Source organism: Tachypleus tridentatus, chromosome 10 (genome assembly GCF_004210375.1).
Source record: "Tachypleus tridentatus isolate NWPU-2018 chromosome 10, ASM421037v1, whole genome shotgun sequence".
Taxonomy (NCBI): domain Eukaryota; kingdom Metazoa; phylum Arthropoda; class Merostomata; order Xiphosura; family Limulidae; genus Tachypleus; species Tachypleus tridentatus.
The window spans coordinates 153,148,684-153,176,004 of record NC_134834.1 but is presented as its reverse complement, the minus strand read 5'-3'; the positions used below and the strand labels follow the sequence as shown (position 1 = coordinate 153,176,004).

Sequence of the window (27,321 nt, the reverse complement as noted above, 5' to 3'; positions counted from 1 at the left end):
GGGCTACTCTTTTACCAACGAATAATGGGATTGACCGTGCATTATAACGCCCCCACGACTGAAAGGACGAGCATGTTTGGCGCGACGGGGATGCGAACTCGCGACCCTCAGATTACTTTATTATTGTACTTGAATTGTAATTTATGTTGTAAATTTTAGAAAGTTTTCTTGTGAAACGCTTTTTTTATGTCAAAAATGTTTCTTTTTGCCTTGAAGTTTCTGTTGGTCACTATGTGTCTAAAATTTTGTAAATGTATCCAACAATTTTGCATCATAAATTTTATTAACTGACTCATATTTTAGATCTATGTACATTTTTACATAGATTTTTTTACATTTTTTACTAATAGTCTGTACAAAATGGAATTAGTACATTTTATTCACATTTACATGTCTTCCAGTGGAATAGCGATAAATTTATGAGCTTACAGCGCTAAAATACGAGGTTCTATTCCAACGGTGGACACAGCACGTAGCCTGATGTAGTTAAATTCAATACATCACTCGTTCATTTTGGAAAATTTCTCAAATGTGGTGAAAATGAAGGATTTTAATAAACCGGTAGGGGAATTTTAAAAGAAATGTCTAGCAACATTATCTTTTACCAGGAGATCTAGTAGTTGTAGCAATGGCGTATAAACCGAAGGCTGCTGGACGCCTTGAAATTGAGATAGACAGACATCGCGAAGAATCTAATTGGAAAAAGGTCTTGGAATTAGCTGATCAGCTTTCTCAACGAACAACTGGATTTGGTAAGAATGGTCGGTTATTTTAATCTGTTTTTTGATGTTTTTGTTTGTAAACCAAAAGTTTGTCTTCCTAAGACGCCTGGTTTGGGTATTAAAACTTTAATTAAAATAAAGTACAGGACAACGTTACAACCATCGCAGTCTGGAAATGACCAAAAAATCAGTACAGAATTAGTGTAAGATGAACTACGGGTTTATGCAATTTTTGTGTAAAATGTATACGTGATTAATTAAGTTGGTAATTGTTAAATTTAGTATTCTGTGAGTAATGCTTGTACCAGTACAATCACATTAAACTAGTAGTAGTGTATTTTATAATGCCTTAATAATAACAATAACCCTTTTAAAGTATACAGTACTACACAATCAATTCACTTATGGGCCTGGCATGGTCAGGTGGGTTTAGGCGCTCGACTCGTAACCTGAGGGTTGCGGGTTCTATTCCCCCATCACACCAAACACACTCACCCTTTCAGCCATTGGGGCATTATAATGTGACAGTTAATCACACTATTTATTGGTAAAAGAGTAGCCCAAGAGTTGGCAGTGGATGTTGAGGACTAGCTGTCATTCCTCTAGTCTTACACTGCTAAATTACAGACAGCTAGCATAGATAGCCCTTGAGTAGCTTTGCATGAAAATTCAAAACAAAACAAACAATTCACTTATGTAAAATAAGTATCATTTTAATCCAAAGTGTGATGTTAAATGTTAGAAGTGAATGCACAGATGCACACACATAAAAAACTGTTGTCAGCAGTATCCCAGTAATGTAGGTATTAATCACTTGGTGGAAGAACAAAGATTGAAATATTCAAAATCAATAAGGCCTAAGGAACTATAACATTGTTTTATTAGGATTTTAAGAGATGCACAAGATTTATGTGAAGTAGAACCTGTTGTTTGTCTTCATTATGAACACAGTTATTGATTGTAAATTGGTGTTTATCTTGAAGAACAGAAATGGGATGGGTTTAAGAAATTTGGTACCTTAAAAATCAAGAAGGTAAAGGTCTCAAATTTTATGTTATTGTGTTGTGTTTATAATTTGTTTTCAATTTGTTTAACATTGTGGAAACTATATCATGAAAGATAAAAGGAGGAATTTGGAGCACAGACGTGTTTTGTAATACAGATAAGTGAAGATTGAGATTTTTTTTTAAATTTTCTTTTGAAAGTAAGAAATTGAACATTATATAATTTATATCAAATTTATTAACATACACTATGATTCAAGGAGGTTTTATTAGTGGTCACTATTTGGATTTTTTTTGTTTTTATTTGATCATGTCGCTAAGGGCATAATTGTTATATTAACAGATTGATAATGGCATTAAATTCCTGGTTATTTTTTTGCTGGATTGAGAATTTTGAAGTATAACAGAATGTCTTTGGTCAGGTGTTAAATTGGACAAATAATTTGTCTGTAGCCTTTAATTATAGTTACAAAAAAGTTGTTTAATGTATTTGGGCTCTTGTTGTCTTATTTACACTTTCGATACAAATGAAGAAAAAGATTTTGGTATGGTGGTAAAGTTATGAGCTGTTGAAGCAGTGCTCTATCATCCTAAATAAAGCTAAAAGAATCTTAGAATTTATTTATAAACATATCAGATACAAGTCAAAAGAGGTAGTTTCCTCTCTGATAACATAATTTGATCAACTTTTGTTCACTATTGTGGAATTTTGCTATGGTCATATTAAACAAGAAAAAAAATTCTGTTACAATGCAATATTATGAAACATTCACTACATGAATTATCACATAGTTCTTTCTAGAAAAGGTTTTGCCTTTAACTTATTATTAACTAGCTGGAGTACCAGTTCCTTGGACAATAGTTATCTAAATTCATGATTAATGAAAAATTATCTTAGGACATGCAGATGGAAAAAGTGCAAAAATATCCATAAAAACTAAATATCTACATGGATGCAAAAAATCTTCATGTCAAATTGAGGAAGACCCATTAACAGGGAGTGGGGTAGTGGTAAAAATTCCCCATAAAAACAGCAAAACGTAAAAATGAAAATTTATGTATATTTCTATGTGTACCCAATGTACGTCTAACAATTATGGTGGAGATCCATCCATAGTTTGCAAAGTAGTTACAACCTTTATGTATGAGTTTCTTAAATGAATAAATCCATAAAGTGAGCAGGATTTCTGCAGGGTGGAATAAACAAATACTGATGCTCACAAAATTACTAGTAAATTATGATAACATAATTCTTGCTTTGAAATGATTGAACAGTCTTGCATGTCTAAATACGTAGGTGTGTAATCTGTTATAAATCTAATTCCCTCAAACAGTTAATGGCAAAATCAGAAGGAAAGTACTAGTTCCATTTACTTTCAACAATAAATAAATAAATGAACAGATAGGTAAGAGCTTAAACTTGTAACTATTACCAACAAAAAGAGTGACGGATATGTACAGCAACTTAGCATTGGAATATGCCCCTACTCATAAAATCTGCATTTCTGATATCATACCTCTTTAAACATAATAGCGTTTCTCGATTAATACTCCTATCTCTATGCTCAATTTTTTTTTATTTTTTTTTTAGCTTGCCACTAATCTTGGTGCTTTCACGTACCTCCATGTATTTGTTTGTAATGTGGTTTAGCTGCACTGTAGCATGCCAAAGTATGCGACAACTCTCCACTGGTAGGAGCTTGATGCACATTCCTGGTACAGCTGTCTACTCCTTGATTATAGAGTCTAACATCATTTCCTAATTTGGCACTCAGGTACTTAGATGTGCTCTCCACACTTTGTTTTCAAATTTTGTGAAATTGTGTTACTTTTTGTACTTAAGTGTTTGAATTTATATGTTCAACTTCAGTTAGTTAAAAGCAGTTCAGTATGAGTTGAATTTGTTTTTGTGAAATGCTGTAATTCTTTTTAAGATCCCATTTTTTTAAACCAAGATTTTTCATCTTGATGCATTTATCCTCTCAAAATCAGTGATGTATTTGCAGCTTATTATCACAATAACTTCAAATGCTACCACTGCTATGACTCAACTACCTGTTGCTGTGGCATAGGTTGCAATGATACTGGCAAAGGAGGTTTTGGCTCTTGTTCACTAGAAATGGAGTTACTCATGTTTTGGGCTCTGCTGATCCTCTGCAAGTTCTTCCTTACTTTGGAGATGCTTGAAAGGGGAAATAAAGACTTGGACAGTCTAATATCTCCTCCTTCCTTTGCTGTGCAGTTTTTTCAGTTGTGTTTTATTCTTCTAGACCTTTTTCAGGTTTGTTTTGGACTAGTTAAGATAAGGTTTTTTTACCCTGATATCCAGTGTTGCATGACTTGTCCCATCACTTGTTACCTGACACCTCAGTTCATTTCTCCCAGGCACAGTTTTGCTTTTCATTAACCTTAACTTCATTCATACACTATTTCTCTTCCATTCACCTTTTATTCAAGACTATTATTTGTTCCACTGAGGGATTTTTGTTTTTTGTCATTATTTATGTTGACACATTTATCTTACTCAGCCCTGTCTATTCACACTTGTTGGGATATTTTGGGATGGGATGCCCTTCTGACATTGGTGAGATTGTCATTAAGAGATTTACACATGGTACTCTTTTTGCCTCAGTTTGTTTTTGGGGATATACCTTGGTCTTTGTGGAGTCAGCTCATTTTCATTCTTTTCTGTTCTCCATTGTTATTTGCCTGTTTCAATCCTCTTTTGTTCCTGTATCTATGCCCTGTCTTATCCCTTCTGCTTGAGTGTCAAAGGCACATGTTCATCACTGACCCATATACTGCCAGTGGTATCAGTGACTATCTGGTTAGTATAGAACTTGTAGGAGTCAGCTGTATAACTTAGTCCATGTATGGAAAACCTTTACTACAGATACTTGTATTCTACAAGTCTCACCAGAAGGACTCTCTATTTTCACATACCCTCTCTGTTATCTCCTTTCCCAGTTGCCTTTCTTCCTTCTCAGAATCCCATATCCAGCCAGCAACTTTCCAAGGCAGCTCCAGACCTTCTTTCCATAGGTACTAACAAGCCTGTGTTCCAATCCTTTTGAGGGTTCTATCTCTGTTTTTTTGTCATTCCCAGGAGGACTGGGTACTGGCAGCTGATCATTTCGTATCTGAACCACTACATAGACCTTCCTTGATTTACCACGAAGTTGTTCCTATCTCTCTGATGGGTGTGTACTCCAGGTTTGTGGGTGGTAAAGATTGATGAGTTTAATGCATAGCTCCTTATCCCCATATCCTCTGCATCCTGTTGGTTACTTTGGATTGTTCACAAGGACAAGGTCTACCAATTTAGAGCCCTTCCATTTGAGCTGTCCTCAGCCCCTTTCAATTGTTTTTGGTGATCAAAGGTTTCACCAAGTTGCTCAGCTTTCAAAGACTATATTTTTATCATTACATGAACGACTGACTTCTTGTTCCCTTGTTCCACCAGTTTCTTTTTTAAGAACTGTGTTGGTGGTTGGCTAACCAAATTAGAGAACTCTGTCCTGAACTTGACGCAATATCATGTTCATCATGGGGTCATTTTCAAATCTTACCTCAGTCACACTCAATCTTATCTCCTTTAATCCTTTTGCTCCAGGCTTGGTATAACTTACATGAATTTTGTCTACACATTTACACACATTAAGTATGTGAACTGTAACATTTGATAACATGTATTTTCACAAAATTTGATGTACTTTTAGTGAAGATTACAATTTTTTTGTACAAAAAAATCAGTTTTTTTTGATGAAATATTTTCACTAAACATTTGTTTGTGAAAATAGTCTGTTTTTTTATACTAGTCTGAGTGCAAAGTGATAATCATGTTATGCTTAAGAAAACTATTCTTCATCCTGAAAATCTCAAATATTATTTGCATAATCTCTAAAACCTTTTAAATGCATTTCAAATGTTTGTTTTGAGTAATATTTTATATTTTATTTTCTGTGCTCTAACTGTATGTGGTCTGTCACTTGACTGACCTCAGAACCATCATAAAAAATATATATATAAATATAAATTAAGCTTTTAATGTGAAAATGACTACATATTATAACACAAAATACAAATAGTTTAGTCTGACTAGCTTAATTCTTGTAATTCTATGTATTTATTATTTCTTATTATACTGACCTTCCAGTCATATCTTCCTGACATTACATATTACATAACTTTCACTGATGCAGTGCACATGCACTGATGTTACATCTTATAACTCTATATATTTAGTATTTTTATCATATTGACCTTGCAATCATACCTTCCTAACATTACATATTACGTAACTTGCATTGGTGCAATGCACATGCACTCATGTTACATATCCAGTAACATAAAACTGAGCTTTTGTTTTTCCTAAAATATATATAAAACGGCTCATTTGGGTTGAGAAAATTTTTTACGAGAGGAGTGAACAACATTTTGACCTTCTTCGTCATCATCAGGTTCACGTTGTTCACTCCCTCTACATAAAAAATTTTCTCAACACAAATGAGCCCTATATATTTTCTCTACATGTGGGTTTTCTCGACATCACTGATTACTTTTTCTTCTCTATCATGGCTATGTTTTAGTAGACTAGTATTTTGTAATATACATATTTCTCAACTATTGTACATTACACACACACCCACTCTATTGCTATTTAGAAATAAATTATTAAACTAATTTGTCTTAAAATATAGAACAATAAATCTAGAAGCAAAGCAAACACTTATCTCTTCTTGCCAAGAGCATCCTCTGAATTTGGTTGCTCCTGAACATAGGTTGCTAAGCCTTTTAAAATTTCAGAAGCGGAGAATATGAAAAAAAACAAACATTTTTCTTGAGGAGGTGTTGATGTATATATATTTGAATAACCAAAAAATCATGAATAACTATACTTATACCTTAGAATTCCACTATAATTTATTAAGCTTAGTAACTAAGATGTATTTAGATTTAAGAAAATATGAAACTTTGAGCAACTAAAGACACAACCTACCATCATGAAGTCCTGGTTCAAAATAATGTGGTAACCTTTTCACAGATTAAAATGGATAAGAAAACCACAAATGGACCATTGTAAGCATGTCATATTCTGTTGTAAGTGTATACAAGGAACTATTTTAAAAAATTGAAAGTGTTGAAAAGGGCCACTGTGTTTGATTCAGTACAAGTCATATCTCAACAAAATAAAAATGAGGTTCTTATTTGATATTCTAGCTTGATAATATTAGTAATTTGAGTTCCTAATTTTTATTAAACTATACACTTAGTATTTTGACATCACAAACATTTAATTTTAAACAGTGCTGTATTCAACATACCACATGACTCACTAAAATCTATATTTAGGCATATTCTTTTAATATTCCCTTTTTAAATCAAGAAATTAACACATATATAACATTAAACTTTGAGTTACCTACAATTATACAATCCAAACGTATTGACAAAAATTCATAAAACTGTAGTTCAATAACATTTTTGAATGCAAATCAACAAACATGATGACATGACCTTTGACCCATTAAGAAAGGGTTAACTACAGTCTATGGAGCTGGCAATTGTGAAAGCACAATCCATCCTCTTCTACTCTACCTGTGTGGGAGTTTCTTCTACCTTCAGGGACTTGGACATCCTTTGAAGTTCTTATTCACCTGGGTTGAGCCCACAAAAGGGTTCATTGGGCATAACACAATCAGTGGGACCTTATCAGGAATCTCCTGGATTCCCCTGTCAATCTTCCTCCCTTCCTTCTTGGTTTTGTTTGGTTGCTAAACAGAAACAACAGCATGATTGGAGCTTCTTTTCCATCTAGCAGACCAGATTTACACCCTTTCTACAAATGCTGCTCTAATATGTTGGGGAGCATTTAGGGATTCATGAGAAATCTCGCATCACTGGTCAAGCTCAAGCTTCAGATCAATCTTCTGAAGCATTTGACTGTTTATTGAGCTTTGGATCATTTCCTTCCCATTTGTGAAAATAGTCTGTTTTGATACTAGTATGAGTGCAAGTGATAATCACATTATAATTAAGAAAACTATTCTTCATCCTGAAAATCTCAATTATTATTTGCATAATCTCTAAAACCTCCTTCGGATCATTTTCTTCCCATTCTGAAGGGAAAGTTGGTCATGATCCATTCCAGTAACTCAACCATGGTCTCTTGCATCACTTGGCAAAGGGACATCCGATTTTAGTCCCTTTGTTTTCTAACATTTGGATTTTCTGTTTTGGGCTCATAGCCATTATGTTCTCTTGCAGACTTGTCCTATTCTGGGTGCTCTCAATCTTTTCATGCATTGCTTATCTCATCCTGAGAGTATTCTCTCAATCCATAAGTCTTCTAGTGGCTAATGTCTCAGTTTGGTTCACCCCACTTGAATGAGTTTGCCATTCATTGGAACACCATTTGGTCACCAGTTCCACTTTCTTCAGCATTGACAGTAGATGCTCTCAGTAAGTATAAGAAGGACCATTATATTTATTCCTGTTCTTCCATCCATCTACTTCTTAGTCTTATTTGTCATTCAAAACACTCCATGTTGAGTCCTGGCCTGCTCAATCTTGGTTACCATTATTATAACCTATACAACTGTTCCCATTATTACCTCTCTCTTCTTTCCCATCTCTCTTTCATTAATCACATGTATCTGTGTTTCATCTGCCCATTCTCACATTCTGGCTTCACACTTGGCTTTTGTCTGGTCCCTTGCAAGAAGGACTGGTCTTTCCATATGGCTTGTGTTCCATATTTCCTGTTTGTTCATCCTTCTTCAATATCCATAGATCAGTGCAAATATTGTTTTGTTTTTTACCATTAGTCACTTTGTCATTGTCTCTTTTTTTTTCAACCAACTATCTCTTTATCTTTTGGACTTCTTCACATGGCTGTTAAACAGTGATTTTCTCTGTTGACCATTGCGGTTAACTGGGCAGCATTTCCCTCTCTCTTTCTTTTTACTGAATTTTGCCATATTTCTTCTTCTGTCATCTTTTTTTTTTTTTTTCCTTTTATATGTTTTGTGCCCTCTTTCCTCAACCAGATTAGAATCTGAACATAGTTTGAATGTTCTCTGGCCCATCATCCTTTGGTGGACTGTTTTGTGTACCACCTTTCCTCAAAGCTATTTCCTCCTCCTTTTAGCCTCTGGACATTGAGAATCAGATGTACTCTCCATCAATGTATCATGCATCCTCTGCACTCCTAGGCCTTCATTACCGTAACCTCTACAACGTATTAGGGTAATTTAGCATTCACCCCATATCCCTACTCTCCATTTCTCATGTATATTTCTATTCTCATCCAGATCTTTTCCAGTGTCCAGAGACCTTTTCCTGAATATCCTTACAGGTTGGGTTTGCACTGTTGTGCAGCTCTAAGTGTATAAGTGAGTAAGTTCACTGGATTTATCAATATTTCTATTGCTTCTTGTTAAATCCCACTCTGTGGCAGTGTTGTCTGTTCAGGTATATTATGTTTTTAAATATACACTGCATGGCCAGTTTGGGTCATTACTGCCCATCATCAAGACAAGATGTTCCACAAGAACACTTGTTGTTTCTTCCTTGCAGTGTTTTGTGTCATAAACATGTCCATCGTGAACTGTACTCTTGTGAAGTAGCATGAGCAAAGCAAAAAGGGATTTCTACCCATCCCAACCACTTCTGGAGTTGAATAAGCCAGGAATGGGCCAGCTTTTAAATACTGAGTTCTGTAGACACCCATTGCATTTTCTCTAGTGTTGTGTCCCTCCAGACTATATAATGCATTTCCCATCTTTTCCAGTAGAGTATGGGATTCACTATTGTGTACTAGATCCTAGACATTGGGGCAGTGGACCACAGAAGCTCCCTCTTGAGCATGCTCAATACTACACAGTTGAGAATAGGGTGGTAGTGTTCTGTCAGTTTAGATAGGGTACAGTATTTCTCCCTTTACAAACCAGAAGTGGAATATCTGTCTTCATTTTGTTATGGACTGGAGATGTTATGCCATAATGCAGTTTATGCCTCTGGTTGGGACCCTGTCCCCTTATCTTATTTATATCTGGATGTTGGTTCCTGGATGATGTGGTGTTGGATTAGAGCTGGACCAGCCAACATAAATCCTTACATTTCAGTGGCTGAAACCCTCTTTACCCTGTGGACTGGATGATACATTACTAATGCCACATGGTTTTGGATTAGTTCAATCTTCCACATTGCATTCCACCTTCCTACAGTCATCCAGATGTCAGTTCCTTTGGGGAGACAGGTGTTGATCTTGTTGGTTATGCATACATAAGGGCTTGGGTTCAAAGAATGGATCTTCTCCTTCCCTTCAGATTTTTGAGTCTGAAGTGAATGGTAGAGAAAATACTTCTGTCTTGGGCCAGATGATCCTTTTTCAGGTTTTGTTGGTTTTGTATAGAGTTGGTCTCCCATTTACAGCCTAATGTGCTCATGTCATTTTACATCAGGGTCATATCTGGTTTCAGTTGATCTATGACTTCCTACTTTTGGGAGTGGCCCATTCTCTGGTTTTGGACTGGAATTGACCACCCACTTAGAGTTTGAATGGAAGTAGTTGAGGAACCTCCTTCTACCAGAGATGGGGTGTTCTTTTCCCAATTCCAGTATTTGAAATTGATTGCCGAACTACAGTTGAATGTGTCCTGGGGCATGCCTAATTCTCGTGTCCTTTTTTTTATGCCAGTTCCTCCACCAAATTAATGTGGTATTCTAGCTATCCTGTCCTGTGAGAGGTGAGGCATCAGTTGTATCAGAAGTTGTATTTTTCCAATATAGAAAATGTATTCGATAGATATTTACCTCTTCACACAACTTCACACCCTTTCTCCTAAATTCCAGTGTTTTGATCTTGGTGTCTTAATAATCCAGGGAGAGAGAGCTGCACCAAATGAGTGTTGCACTCCTATTGGTAGAGTATTGTCACATACTTTTGCATGCTACAACACAGCTGAATGGGGTTAAATACAGAGGGGTAGTTGAGAATGTTAAGTCTGATGGTGTGTGAAAAAAAAAAGAAACTGGGCACATACAGGGCAGCACAAATGAAAAAAAAACTTGTGTGATGGGAGGTGAGTATCTAATGGAAGTTTATTTTCTGTGTAGGAAAATTATAACATTATAAACATGAGTGACCATGACTAAAAGGATCCTACAAATGAATTTGCTAACAGGAGGGACTACTAATAAACATATTAAACTCTTAATGTTTTACAGAACAGACAATACATTTGTAATTAATATTTTTTGTTCTTAACTTTAATTTTATTAATGATTTGTTACTGATTTTATATACCAAGCTGGAATCTGAAATAGAGTGGGCACTGACCCTGAGTTTTGATATTTTATTCCAAGAAAGCATGTGTGTTGATGTGAATTTTCAATCTTAAACAGGGTGAGCAAAGTTATCTTGTGTCACTGAACTGTCTTCTACTTTAACCAAGAATATTCTTTCCTTGAAGGGTTTAGTTGAAGGCTGCTAGGATGATTATGGTAGTGGAAGGGTTACCTTATAGGAATTAAGATAAGATCTCATAATTTATTTTTCTTTTTATATTGTTGAAGTTTACAAGAATATTTGGTGGATCAATATAAATAAAAGGGTACTGATTGTTTTATGGTATATTGTGAAGACAATAGGATGACAAGCACTTCTGTCAATTTCAAAATGATAATTTAGGTTCTAATTAAGACAGTTTTACTTTTTTAGTTGCATCATTAGCTTATGAAATGATTTATAATTGGTAATATTGAAGCTAGCACCTTACAAATATTCAAAGAAGAAATGAATTGTTCATTGAGAAGTTCAGGGTGGGTTTAAGCTTTCATTTTTTTTTGAAGAGTTAATGTGCAAGCTGCAGAAATAGCTTTCAAGGAGCCAAATGTTTCCTAGTCTTCCTTATATTAAAAAGTCATATAGTTGGTTAATAGCATCCACTCTACTGGCACATTTTGATTTTGACATTTATAAATAACTGCAAAGAATAACTTTTAAATATGAACTACAAATGAAAATGCTTAAAATTTACATTAAAAATCATCCTTTTTTGTGTAGTTTTTACAGTAAAATATCTTTTTTACCTGTTGTTCACTTTCATTGTTTATATATTTAAGATTAATATTGTAATTTATTTTTGTAAGTGATTTATTTCATTCTGATTTTTAGATGTGAAGAAAAAATACATTGCAAAGAAAACAAATTTGTATTAACATTTTTTGGCGTGAATTGATAATTTGTGCTCTTGTTTTGGTGTTCGTGATAAGGGTGAGCTGCTAAGTTCCTGTAAGCAGTTTAAGGTTTTGTAATTGCTTATTGTTTTATCAATTACAAAAGTTATAAAATTCGTATATTAAACATTTCTTTGCATTAGAACAATTTGTATAGAGAGAAAATATGACCAAACAGAGGTGTCCAGTGTGATTTAGAGCAAAGATCTGGAATGTTGAAAATTTATTTAATCTTTGAGACAATAAGATATGTACTAGATTAGGATGTGATAAACCACATCTTGAGTGTGAAACTCATGTCTTGCATGTTGTTTAGAATAAAATCATCAAAAGCAGTCTGAATAGTTTTGAAAGATAATCTGACATTTTTTTCAGTTTACCTATAGTTGATATTAAATACTGTACTACTATGGTTAATTTGTATGTTATTCTATTACACATATACAATTTATTTCTCTGAGATTTCATTCTTTCAGAGACTCTTGTAAATTTTCTTATTGGTGAAAGCAAACTTGAGCAACACTTGGAGCAATATGCACCAAATGAACAAAATATTCCTAAGGCAAGGACTGGTTTAACAGATTCAAAGCGTTATTTGCAGTCTTGTATTGGGGATCAGGGAAGAAATGTGAGTAATGCACTAACTTTTACTCTTAATCATAAAGTGAAAAAAGTAGGCTAACATTGTAACTTATCTGATTGTTCATTCTGGTAGAATACATTATTTATAACTGTGTCTGTTTTCATTTTATGTTTTTGAAATACAGTGAAACTTATTTTCACAGTTTTAGATGTTCACAGAAAAGTGTTAGCTGTAATATCCTGAGAGATTATTTTGACACCTCAATTCCATTAAAAAATGCAATGAATAATATAAAGATTCATAACTGAACTTTATGTTGAAAACAGAAAAAAAAAGACAATTTAATTATGTAGATGGATTTAATCACCTTATTCTGTTTCAGAATTGGTTTTCAAGTAAATGAAAAATCTCTGTCAAGCCTTCATACAGTGTCCAGTTCTTTTTAATGTACTTAATATTTGTGATCAATTACATCAAAAGTCATATCTACCACTTGCAACTTTGACTCAGTTTCTATTTTACTGTAGTTAAACCTGGTGACTGATGCACACTTGCTTTTGGCTAAACTTCTGTATGCCCAAGGCTCATATGAAGAATCTGTAAGCCAGATTGGAGAAGGAGGATTGGATGGATTGACTCGAAAACAGTTATCTAACCGAAACCTCAAAATTGTAGCAGAGTCATTTGCTGTAAAAGGTAAAAACATCTCTCATCTTTTATCATTCATTATGCATTATGCAGGTGATTGTCAGTTTGTGTGGCATTATAATAAGGTTACTACTAAAGTTGAACAAATTGTTCTTTAGAAGCTCTGTATAGATCTCTGATAACCATAGTACAACATCTCAGCTGAACTTTATATGTTCCATGCTACTGTCAATGAGGTATTGCTGAATACTAGAGATTGTTAGTGAACTGGACATGCAACACACCCAACTGAAATTATATACCATAATTATTGTTATCTTGTGAATCACTGATATAAGTATCATTCTGACTAAGGCTTTCTGTATTGCTACCAACCAAACTTGATTATCCCTGACATTTAGTGAAAGACTGTTGGTAGTGGCAAGCAGTACCCTTCGAGGTGGATTCGTGTATGTGGTGAGGGGATCTCCTAGAGAAGGTTCTGTAATTTCAGTTTACCTCTTTTGGGATCTGAACATTCACCCATATGTTTGCTGTGCATGGTAACCAGTGAAGGGGAGGAGATGATCCTGGTAGTTGAGGGTCTAACATTAACACACCATTTTAGCCTCAAATTTCTGTAGATGTGTGGCCAAGAGGTGGCTCTGTCTATGTCATTTGGCTAGTCTGCTTGGATTAGGGTAAGCCAAGTAACAGTGTTGGATGTTTTCAACAGGTGTTGTGGACATTGTGTCTGATACTGGTGTTTGGGTATAGTTCTCAAGAAACCATGGCATTGCTTCAGTGTCTTTGTTTGGCATTGCAGTGCATCCCCTCACAGGGCTTCATGGTGGGTGGGGACAGTGGACACTGAAATATTCTTACTTTATTATGGGTACCCCTATTCATGAAGGGTGGGAGAGAAAAAAGAATAAAAAACAATAAATGGTAAGTGGCCACAGATGGATGACTTTGTTCGACAGTCACCATTGCAGTCAGTTTCTGTACCTAAATTTCTCATTTTGCACTCCTTATCTAAGAAATCCTTATGGCAGATGTTTCCCTTTTTTATTCAAAAGGGATTAGAGGGGCTTGCTGGCTTCCCCATGTCAGTAAGAAAGTTATGCTCTGGAGATATCTTGGTGGAAACATTCTCACCACAACACATTAAACTCTTCCTAAATTCAAAGAGCACTGGAGAATACACCTATTGAGGTTGCTTCCAATGCTATCCTGAATTCCTGAAGAGGTGTAATTGTTGAGAGAAACTTGAAGAACATTTCTGAGTTGGAGATCTTTGGTTTTCCAGCCAAGGTATTTCAGCAAGGAGCCAAATCTCTACTTGCAAAAACTGAATGATGCTTCCTACTGATGTTCTGATTTCAACATTTATGTCACCATGTCTGCCTGCCACAGTCAAAGCAGTTTATCTGAACTGTAAGGTATGGCCATATATTTCCAACCCTTTTGGATGTTTCTAGTGTCAGCAGTTTGGTCACTCAAAAACATGTAATGGTTCTTTAACATGTGTTCATTGTGATGGCATATACCACAATGTTTACAAGTGCAAACTGGAACAACATTGTGTTAATTGTAATAGTTTACACACATCTTATTTTAGTTCTTGCCATAAGTGGTTGGAGGAGAAAAAGATGCAACAGTGAAGACTGAACAATATCTCCTACCCAGTGGCTTGGGAGTTATTGTTCTTTGCTCCATCTTGGCCGTGCTGATGCACTCTGTTCCACTACAGCAGTGGAATTGCAAACACATCTCTTCTTGCTTTCAACATTGTTATTTTCAAAGCATATGAAGAATCTATTGCCATTCATGTTCAAGAGGTGACAATTCTACATCTACTCCCATCTCCATACTTGCCAGTCCTTCCAATGACTTCCTGAGTCCACTTCCTTTGGCTCTGGGTTTGGACGTCCTCTCAGATCCATCTCTTTCTCTGGCCCTGAAATACAAAATGATTATTTATTCATGCCATCAGTCACTGGAATAATCATCCACAAACAGACCTGCCTAATTGACCCAGTGCAAGACCTCCTTCCAATAAAGAAAAAAATGTTTTCTAAAACAGAAGGACTTTTTGCCCAATTCTCATTCACATAAATAAAAATGGCCACTTTCATACAGTGGAACTGTTTGGGTTTTCCTTCGAATACAGATGGCATTAAGAATTTTATTGATTCATATCATTCTGTGTATTTCTCCATACAGGAAACATTTCTGAGACCTACCAATGCAGTCATCTTTCAGCAGTTTTCTTTGCACAGAAATGACAGGTTGTGTGATGGATGAGTGTATGGAGGGTTGGCACTGCTGGTTAATCAGCATTTGCCCACCCTGTATTTGCCACTCTGTGCACCTTCAGGAGACTGTAGCAATCTGTGTTTCCTTGGGTCGTACCATCACTATTTGTTCTCTATATCTGTCATTTGGAGAGACCTATAACCAATCAGACCTTGATGTCCTCATTGAAGTTACTTTCTCCCTTCATAATCCTGGGAGATTTCAGCAGATATAATACCCTCCAGAGTGGTATTGATATTGATGGGAGGGGTAGTTCCATAAAGTGTATACTCTCAAATTACAATTTTTCCCTCTTCAGTATTGGTTCTTCTGCTTATAGTCATGCATGTAGTCAGTCTTTTATTGCTATTGATCTCTGTATATGCTCCACTTCACTTTCCTTTTGGAAGGTTAAAAGTGACCCACAGGGCAATGACCATTTTCTTGTCATTTTGAGAGAAACTGGCTGTGGTCGATGCCATCTGAATCTCGTGCCTGGTAGAAGCTGGACCAAGCCAACTGGCCCTCTTTCACTGCTCTCTTGGAACTTGATCTTGCCATAATCTGTAATCAATCAGTAGACGACTGCATGGCAAGAGTGACTGACTGTATTGTCCATACAGCTGTTCAGTGGATTCCTAAACCCTTTACACATTTTTCACGGTATCTCTGTTCATGGTGGAATCCTACCTGCCACGTGGCATGGAAGGCTCAAAAACAGGTCTAGAATACCTGTTGTTGGTATCCGACACTTTTAAACTGCATGACTTTTTTCAGGTGAAACATCAAAGTCAGTAGGAATCTTGAATTAAGTACACAACTAGTATCTCTTCTACCACCAGTTCCAAAGTCATATGGGACAAGGTTCGAAAGGTCAGTGGGCAGTATACTTCAATCTTGCTTTCCAATGGTCAGGAAGTTGCTGATGCCCAGAGAATTGCCAATACTCTTGGCAAAGCTTTCTTGTGCATCTAGCGTTTCTGCTTTATCACCCACCTTCTTAGCCATTAGGACTAAGGCAAAGCAAGCACCTCTTTTTCCTTTTGGGCTAATTGCCCCCCAATGACTATAATTTCCCCTTTACACAGGTGGAATTCAAGCTTGCTCTTCTTTGGTCTGGCAGTGTATCAGATGAACCTGATGATATTTACTACAAGATACTGTCATCTTTTTCCTGACTCTCTTGCTACTTTTCTGGTTGCTTCTTACTGGATCTAGCAGGAGAATACTTTTCCTGGTGCTTGGCACCAGACTATTGTCTTTCCTGTTTACAAGCCCAGGAAGGATCCCAAGATTCCTTCAAACTACCATCCAATTGCTTTGATGAGCTGTTTGTGAGATCTTGGAAAGGATGGTTAATGCTCTTCTTGTTTGGTTCCTCGAACCAAACATTCCTCTCACCCACCAAGTATGGGTTTCAATGACAACATTCCACTGTGGGCTATTCAATCAGGGAAGCCTTTCTCAAGCGAGAATATCTAATTTCTGTCTTTTTGCAAGACCTCCATTCATGTGGGCTACCTGGCTATTTCCCCTTTTTTATCAAAACTTTTTTTAATAGACCACTACATGGAGTTCATCAGGGCTATGTCTTGAGTGTCACACTTTTCATAATAAAGATTATTGCCATTGCTAGACAACTCCCTCCTTACAGTTGCAGACAGACTGTGTTGACAACTTCCACATCTCATTCAGTTGTTGAACATAAGGTTTATTGAGTGGCAGCTACAATCCTGCCCTCAGTCATTTACTGAAATGGACCACCACAAACAGTTTTACCTTTTCTTTCTCTAAAACCATTTGCATGCACGTTTGCCACCAACAGAATATTCATCCCATTCCTGTGCTCTGTCTAGGTAAAGTTGTGCTTCCTCTGGTCCCCTACTTTCATTTCACACATCAATTAGCTATGCATGAAGTGTACAAGAGCATTGAACATCCTCTCTGTCCTTTCTTCCACCTCTTTAGGGAGCATATAAGTGTTCTGTGATAAAGATCTATCATCTCCTAAATTGATCAAAACTGAACTATAGGTCTCTGGTCTTTGAACATGTTGGATGCTGTTCACCATCTGTTGCTTTCTGCACTTCTCCAGTCTAGAGTTTGTACACCACGCCTAATGAACTTTCTTTACACCTTTTCCATTTGAAACCATCTTCATTGTATGCTTCAAAATTTTGATCCTTACCACAGCATCCTACCAGGAATTGTGTTTTCCTTCCTCAGTGTGACATACTTTTCATGATAGATGGTCTGCCATTGTACCTTTTGGCCTTCATATTCATGTGCACCTGGCTAAATTGGATCTGTCCTTGTATGACATTGCTGTCTCCACAGGTCAATCCTTCCCACCATGGCTTATTACTGTACTCAATAGTGACCTTTCTTTGAATCATCTGAAGAAGGCAAATACTCCTGATTAGAAATACCTTTTTCTAATTGCCAAACATCTTTTGAACAATCCTTCCATTCCTATTTTACAGATGGTTCAAAAGCAGATGACGCTTTGGGCTCTACCATGGTTTGTTGTAGTTTGGTGGTTGCACACCTGATCACCTCTGCAGTTTCTGTGTTCACTGTCGAATTGTACGCCATTTCTCTTGTCGTCGATCACATAACACTATGCAGTACTTGAATTGTACAATTTATACTGACTCTCTTTGCACTCTTCTGGCCCTGAAATTGCTTCACATTAGTTCTCACCCTGTTCTTATTAATATTCAAAACTGGCTGGCTCATTTCTATTTATCATCTAGTTCTATCCAGTTTTTCTGGATACCAGGCCACAACATTATTCATGGGAATGAGCTCACTGACACTGCAGCTAATTCAGTATACTCCGGTGCTATCACTACCATGCCTATCTCATACGTTGACTACAGCCCTGCATTCAGTGCTCACCTCTGCGACAGTTGGCAGAAGACTTGGAGTGAACAATGTGATAAAGAGCTTTTCCAGATAAAACTTTCTACTGGCCCTCTTGTTTCCATAAAAATTGGAGGGAGAAAGTTGTCCTTACTAGGCTATGCTTTGGTCACAGTTTCCCTCGTGTGGATTCCTGTAACGTGTGGGGACCTCCCATGGAAGGTTCTGTTCTGTCTGGTTACCTTCTCTGGGATCTAAACATCCACTCACGTGTTTGCCGTGCGTGGCGACCCGTGAAGGGGAGGAGAGGATCCTGGTGGTTGAGGGGTCCAACCCTAACACACCACTTTGGCCTCAAATTCCTGTAGACGGCTGCCTTTGGGTGGCCCCTTGGGTCAATCGGCTGGTCCACTTGGGCTAGAGTCAACCAAGTACCAGTGTTGGAAGTTCTCACCGGGTGTTGTGGACATTGTGCCTGATGCTGGTGTTTGGGTTAAAAATTAAAACTTTTTTAATAGACAGGAGATTTCAAGTTCGTGTGGGTTTGACACTTTCCCGTTCTTTTGTACAGGAACTTGGAGTCCCTCAAGGCTGTGTATTGAGTGTCACACTTTTCAGTATAAACATAAATGCCATCACTGAACAACTCCCTCTCGCTGCTTGAATGGGCTGTATGTCGACGACTTTCACATCTCATGTCAGTTGTCAAACATGAGATATATTGAGCTGCAACTACAAACCGCCCTCAATTGTGTAATGGAAGTGGACTCTGGCGAACGGCTTTAATTTCTCTCTCTCTAAAACCGTATGCATGCACTTTCGCCATCGACGGGTACTCACCCTGATCCTGAACTTCATATTGGTGAAGTTTTGCTGCCAGTGGTCCTGGAGACCAAGTTCTTGGGGCTTATCTTTGATCGTAAACTGACCTTTATACCACACTTAAAGCAGCTTCAGGTCAAATGCACAAGAGCACTGAACATCCTCCGTCCCTCTCTACTACCAGTTGGGGAGCAGATCACTGTTCAGTGTTAAAGGTACATCGTGCTCTTATTCCATCAAACTCGACAATGGATCAATGGTCTATGGCTCTGCCAGACCATCGCCTTAAAGATGCTGGACCCCATTCATCGCCAAGGACTTGACTCTGCACTGGGGCTTTCCGCACCTCTCCAGTTCAAAGTATATACATTGAATCTCATGAACCTTCTCTACACCTTTGCCGCTTTGCAACTATCTTTACAATATACTTCAAACTTCATTCCTTACCAAAGCATCCCACCTGGTAATGTGTTTTCCTTCCTTGGTGGGCAGTACTTTTCAGAACAGACGATCTGTCATTGCTCCGTTTGGCCTCGTGATCCGGGCACAATTGGATGAATTGGGTCTGTCCTTGGATAACATTGCAGATTCCACAGGTCGCCCATCCCACCATGGCTTATTACAGCCCCCAAATGTGACTTTTCTTTGAGTCACCTAAAAAGGCAGATACTCCAGATTGGAATACCGTCTTTTATTCAATGAATATCTTTCAAACAATCATTCAGTTCCCATTTATACAGATGGTTCCAAATCAGGTAATTCAGTGGGCTCTGCTATGGTTTGCCGTGGTTCAGTAGTTGCGCGCAGAATCCCCTCTACAGCTTCTGTGTTCACTGCTGAACTGTATGCCATATCTCTTGCCCTGGATCATATTGCAGCTGAGCAGTTCTCCAACTGCATTATTTATACTGATTCACTTAGTTCTATACTTGCCTTGGAATTGCTACACGTTGGCTCACATCCTATTCTCGCTGATATTAAAAACCGACTGGCCCATTTCTCATTAACAGCTACTTCAATCCAGTTTTTCTGGATACCAGGCCATGTTGGTATTCGCGGGAACGAGCTTGCAGACATGGCAGCTAAATCTGTCTGCTCCAGCACCATCACCCCTGTGCCTATTCCGCATGCATGGACTATGGTCTTGTCTTCAAGGCTCGGCTGCGTGCCAGCTGGCAGTCCACTTGAGTGAGCAACGCAACAATAAACTTTTTCAAATCAAACCCAAAATTGACTTTGGCCATCTAGCTTCCGTAAAGTTCGAAGGAGGAAGTTGTTCTCACTAGGCTATGCATTGGTCACAGTTTTTAACTCATCATTTTCTTTTATCTGGAACTGATGCACCAATGTGTAGTTTGTGTAACACTCAAATCACTATCAGCCACGTTTTACTTTCTTGCCATCGCTACAATTCTCAACGATGGCAATATTTTAAACATATTTTTCCCAGGGTCAATCTGTAACATTGGACAGTGTTATTGGTAATGGTGACTCTGTCCACCTTGATAACGCTTTTTAATTTTTAATGGCCATTAATCTTTTAATCTCATTTAAGTGTTGCATATTTATTTATTACACCTTTTCAATTATGGTTCCTTTTTTACAGTTTTAATCTCTCTCATTCAATTTGACATTGGAGAATGGCCAGAACATTAAATAACTCGACACCAGGACTGGAAAGGCCAACTTCAAGTGACTAACGCTACTGTTTGAACTACTCGTTAGTCGTCCTGGCGAGTTATTATATTTTTGCTGCATATCATTTCACACTTTTACTACTATACCTTTTAGTACTAGCCATATTGACTCATAACCCGGAACCAGGACTGGAAAGACTAACTTCAGGTGACTGACGGTGGTTTTTATACTTACCTGTTAGTCTTCCTGGCGGGTTATGATCATTACCATTCTGCTACAGGTAGACCTTTACAACTTTGTTGACTGGATGTCAACATTGGTTTTTGCGCCATTTTCTGTTTTAATTGCCGCTTTGCTTTTATCTTCAATTACTTTTACAAATTTTACTCCATTTACTTGACTTTTATCTTTTTACTGGACATTTGGTTACTCATTATTATGATTTTGCTATATGTCTTTTAAAACTCCTATTCTTTTACATTTTGATAATAGCTGCTATGACACATAACCCGGAACCAGGACTGGAAAGACCAACTTCAGGTGACTGACGGTGGTTCTTGAACTTATCTGTTAGTCTTCCTGGCGGGTTATGATCATTACCATTTTGCTAGAGTAAATACTTTACAACTTTTTATACTCTGCTTTCTCTCTTAACATTGTAGACTAGGTGTCAACATTGGTTTTATACTTTTTTGTTTTACCTTCATTTCCATTTATGTCTTTTACTACATTTACTTTATTTTTACATTTTTAACGGATGTTTGGCACAGATAGCCTCGCTGCTTTGTGCCATAAAACACTAAATCAATCAATCAATCAATGGTCACAGTTTTTAACTCGTATTTTATCTAGGACTGATGCACCAATGTGTGCTCTGTGTGACACTGAAGTCACAATCACCCACATTTTACTGTTGTGACATTATTATTACTGTGAGTGATAGCACCATTTTAAACAAGTTTTTACCATGGGTTTACCCCTGACATTAGACTATCTCATTGATGATGGTGACACTATCCACCTTACAAATTTTTTTTTAATATTTTAAGGGCCATTGGCCTATTTAATTCTATTTAAGTTTTTATCTGAAATTGTGTCAACTTTTTTAATCTTAATTTTCCTTTACACTTTATAATACTTTTACTGTTATTTTTTACCAGTTGTTTGGTGTAGATAGCCTACTTGCTTTGCACTATAAGACACAAAACAACAGCAAGCAGTACACAAGGTATGCAGTCAAAATGCCATTTTGTTATTTTTTCCAGAAAAGCCTGTAATATAGAACCAATAACTCTTCCTTGTGGGGCTTGTGCAAATTGTTAAAATCTAGTTGTAAATTTCACTTGTACAACAATATATGAGGTAACTCTGAATCAACAGAGGCATCTTATAGTTTCTTGGGAGGCATGCAAAAGTTTTTATCAGCTTTAAATATCTTATGCCTTTACAATAGAAGCAAAGCATGATGTACAATACTGTCCAAAAGTGTTTGGAGAAGATAATATTTTGCCATTTTATGGGGCTAACGGCTAATTCTTCCATGCCATTACAGAATGTAAATTTAGACACTAATGCTTCAGTGATTCCTGTTAACAAATGAATGAGCCAATATGAAAGCATTTATCATTCTCTAGAATTCCCATAAACTTGTACCGAGGGCATGTCGTAAGAGTTCTGCTTGAGTGAACATGCTAATCAAATTTAGCATGAAATAACTCATGGTATCCCACACAGTATCTTAACTGTATACTAAATAGCTAATGTATAGTACCAGTATGTGTTAGAAAAAAATCAGTTTAATAGCACTACATAAATAAATGTTTATAATAATAATAATGAAAAACAAACAAACAGTTTTTAACACTATATATTAAGTGTTGTTGTCATGTTGTGACTGAAGAAAACATAGAGAACTATTAGTCAGAAAAATAGCTGTATAAAAGCTTAACATGATGCTGGTTGGACTCTCAGACAAATTGCCTTAGACTTGAAATGATCCTCAAACACTGTCAAGTACACCATAGACCATGAAACTGAGACAGGTAAATTTGAAAGTGGGAAATTAAAGGACAGAACACCTAAATGGGATGATACTGGCATTAAGTGTCTTCATTTATGCAATCTTTGGGACAGAAGGAAGACTGCCACTGAGCTTAAAGATGAGATAAATGACCATGTATAAAATATCAGAAAAGTGTCCAGATGTACAGTATCTAGAATACTTAATGAGAATGGAATATATGGCCATGTACCAGTAAAAAAAAAACCTTCATTTCAATCTCCAAATATTGTCAGGAAATAAAGAAAATTGTGTGAATCAGGCTTGTTGGCAAATATCATAGATTTGATAAAATTTCTAAATTCATATTTTTGGCTATTTGAAATCATAAGGTGTAATCTACATTTGTTTCTTTGTTTTCACTTTCTTGCAAAGCTAAATGAAAACTATCTGCACTAGCTGTCCATAATTTAGCAGTGTAATACTAGAGGGAAGGCAGCTACTCATCACCACCAACTCTTGGGCTATTCTTCTACCAATTAATTATGGGATTGACCATCACATAATAATGCCTCCACAGCTGATAGGGTGAGAATGTTTGGTGTGACTGGGATTTGAACCCATGACTCTCAGATTACAAGTTAAGCACCCAAACCATCTGGCTATGCCAGGCCTAACAATGTACAATAACATAATGAATTGGCAATTCATCAAAGATAAATTATGATACATACCATTGATCTTGTTATAATACAAGTGTAGTTTTAAGTAGTTTTCAAAGGTATATTTTGAAATAAAGGACTTAAAACATGAATAAAATAAAATACTTGATTACCAATGCACATTATAATATTAATTCCATACACATACATTGATATTAGGGAGGTCTAATTAAAGTTTTAAGGTAACATGTGCAGAAAAGCATTTAAAGGAGTTCCCAATGAAAAAGGATAAAGAAATATTTGAAAAAATGAGTCTTATTGTGAGAGAAAGATGTTTATAGTTTACAAATACCCATTAATAAAGTATAATATACAAAACTAACAACCATTAGTAAAGTATATTATAAAATGATATTCATTGTACAAAAAAACCTTTGCACCACAATAAGACTAATTTTTTTTCATATACAAATCTCACTTTAATGATCCTGTATATTAGGTTTACCAGTTGAAAGAACATTATATCATCTTGAATTCATTACACTATCAACCAGTCATTTTGCTTAATGTCAGAGATCTTCAGGTTGGATGGGAATTCAAAACACAAAGCCTTGTCAAAATGCTTTCTATATTAGTCATTTATAAGACGTGAGTTACAATGATAGATAACCTTGAACAAGGGTCTGTGTGTTGCATACTCAACTGACCTGATGATCTCTGGTGTGTGAATTTCCTCTTTGACAGCAGCTTAAAGCATTCAATATGCACAATCAAGATGTCAGTATATACTGCTATTGGAAATCTTTATAGAACCAGTAAAGAGCATTTTGTTAAATTTTATTAACAGCTTATTGTAAATAAAGATGTAATCATACTAGAGTAATTGTAAATATTATTTTTTACTATCCCAATTTAGTGATATTTAGATGTCTATTAATACAGTGTATTTTTGATTTCACACACAAGGTATAGGTCTTAACTTATCTTGCAGGCTTAACTATTAGTAAAAATAAATTGAAAACTTGCCTCACTTCAACATGTTTTAAGCCCACCAATAAAAGCAAATATTTTGTCACATATATATATATATATATATATGTGTGTGTGTGTGTGTGTGTGTGTGTGTAGCTTAATAAGTGATAAATTTAAATGAAAAAAAATTGTGATGCTGTTAAAAATTCCTGAGTTTACAAACAAGTTAATAAATCAAAGTACAAATCTTTTTTTTCTTCTTGACAATTATACAGCTTTCCAGTAAGTAGACACCCATTCCAAAATAATGCCATTTTTTAAATAAATAAACAAGAAACAAAGGATATGATATTGACATTTGTATTTAGTGTTTCTGCTTGTTACAATATTTAAAGCATAGACACAATTGAACATTTTATTTAGCATTTACAAAATCTGAAACTGGGTTTGTGGAATTGTACCTCACTAATACAGAAGAACAGGGATGAGGGTATTTTTAGAAGATAATTATTTGATATGATTTTATTGGGAACAGTTGAGGACAGACAAACCATCATTTTTTTTTAAATCTAGGCTGTATGAGCAAGAACTCTCTGCATTAATACACTGGTTTGGTAGTAAGCTGTTCAATATTGTAGACAGATAAAAGGCCTTATTCAAAAATTATGATAAACAACAGTGACCAACCTTTTGTATAAACCAGCTGTCAAAAGAGCACCCTAAACTGTAACAAAAATACCACTTCAGGGAGTAATCTCTAACCCCAACTTGGCCCACTCTTAAAGAATTGTACAAGTCTAGAATTATTAGAAACAAAAAATGCAATGTCCAAGAAAGTTGTGTGATAACATTTTGTATTTGACTTGCAACAGTAGTGGCCATCTGATATGGTTTATTCTACCCATTTCTTACAGAATGAAGAATTTGTTCTGTTGGTTTTAAGCCTTTATTTTGTGAAGTGACAGGAAATTCATTGTCACACTATTTACTATGAACAGCAGTATTGTAATTTACATAGGCATTTTTTGCTGAGGTTCACCTGCATACAATAGGCCAGTTGTGAAGTCTAAGTAAAAACATAGATTGATTCTGGAATATTTTCATTCGTGGAATAACTGCTTGTATTTTGTAGTTTTTATCAAGCTGTACTTTAGGGCTATTTGTATTTGATATCATGGATATAACCAATTTGTATTCTCAGGGTTGTTCAAATATTTACTGGTAGGTCGAGTAAATTTTTTATAGTTAAAAGTGCATAATTAACTTCTTAATATTTTCTTCACTATTTCTTTAAAAAATCAGATGAAAGACTTGTTAGATTATTCAGATCCCATCGCATCTTGATTAGGATTCTCTGATAATTGTGAGGAAAATAAAGACAATATTATATTATTACTTGAAGTCTAAGTTGCCCTAACTAAATTAACATGTGATACATTTACTAAATGCATATACACAAATTGATATGCATTATTTCTGTAATTATTTTGCTCTACTTATTTATATCTATAAGAATCAAACTAAATTTATAGCTTTGGTGTAAAGTATACAGGGTGGCCCGTAAGTCCCTACCCATCCTTATATCTTATGTATCCAGGGTGTCACCAATATTCTGCCCTCATATACCCATGCACTTTGTCACAATACGCCTTTCAGGTGTAAATGGGCTTACATTGGCTATATTTCTTTGAAATAAAGAAACAAATTTATAATACATGCGTAATTGAATATAACTTAATAACATATGGATGGGTAGGGACTTATGGGCCACCCTGTATATTCTAGCTGCATTTCATTCTTGTCTCCTTAAAATTTCAAGTAATCTTAATCTGTTTAGTTGATAAATAATCAACCTTATTCATTGCTGGGTATATTCAAGTATTTTTTGACAGTTTCTTAGAAAATCTTTCATATGTGTAAAGCACAGAAATCTGTTTGTCTGTCTGTTCATTATCTAACTACTACTAGGTTTCCGAGCAAGTCTTAACTAATCTTTTTGAGATCATAGTTTGGAACAAGGGCATGTTAATGAGGAATTCACAACCCATACAGCCCCGTTACTGTTCATATTGAACTTGTATTATCTCTGATGTAAGTTAAAATTAACTGCATTCATACATGTAGCTGCATCATTATGCCTTAATGTTTGTTCACAAATATTTAGTACATCACTAAAAGTGTGCTAGCAGTGACAAAAACAAAGAGTTGCCTCTTAATTTATATTCATTTCCAACTTAGACCTTTGATCTTTGCAGCTTCAGCCCATAATACACTTCTACAAAGTTGCCCTAACCATTGCAGAATGTATATCATGTTTTAAGCATATATATATTAAGATACTAAACTTTATACAAAAGATTTGGTGAGCTAATAATGAATACTCGAATAATATGTATTATAAGTAAGTTTTGTGAAAGTCAGGACTTGTGTGTTACTTATCATAGCATCCACCTACACTTTTTATTAAAGTCTTAACCCAAACAAATGATGAGTACCTCCATTTGTCATTCATATTTTAAATTATGTACTTTGGGTTTATTTTATGTGCAATGTTCCTGCTGATTTTATTATCAAAGGGCTCTGTCTGGAGAAGATTCCTCTTCAGACCACAAGCAAGAACAAAGCTGCTGAAAGAGATGAACAGATTATTAATTGTTTGGTACAAGCTGGGGAACTAGCTCTGCGTTATCTTCAGGAGATTGAACGTACCCAGGGTCACAGTGGAGGCTCACTTCCTCAGTTGTCTTCAGGTGCCACCACGTCAGGCTCTGGATCACCTTTGCCTCCAAACACAGAATATAGAGTTGGATATATTTTAGAGACAGCTCTCCAAAGAGCTCCCATTTTCTTGATAAGAAGTGGGTAAGTAACAAGTTGTTTTTCTTGA

General features: G+C 36.0%; 1 protein-coding gene across 2 annotated transcripts; it reads left to right on the top strand.

Annotated features, from left to right (window-relative positions):
- The first annotated feature begins 450 nt into the window (after positions 1–450).
- On the top strand, positions 451–27,321 carry LOC143230657 (tetratricopeptide repeat protein 7B-like). Of its 2 annotated transcripts, none has more exons than XM_076464555.1 (4): positions 451–761; positions 12,445–12,596; positions 13,079–13,247; positions 27,011–27,321. In XM_076464555.1, the coding sequence occupies exons 1-4, from the start codon at positions 629–631 to the stop codon at positions 27,298–27,300; spliced, it is 744 nt and encodes a 247-aa protein (XP_076320670.1). In that variant the 5' UTR covers positions 451–628; the 3' UTR covers positions 27,301–27,321. The 2 variants fall into 2 exon arrangements, with proteins under 2 accessions (XP_076320670.1, XP_076320671.1); XM_076464556.1 differs by having other exon boundaries at positions 456–752; positions 27,011–27,319.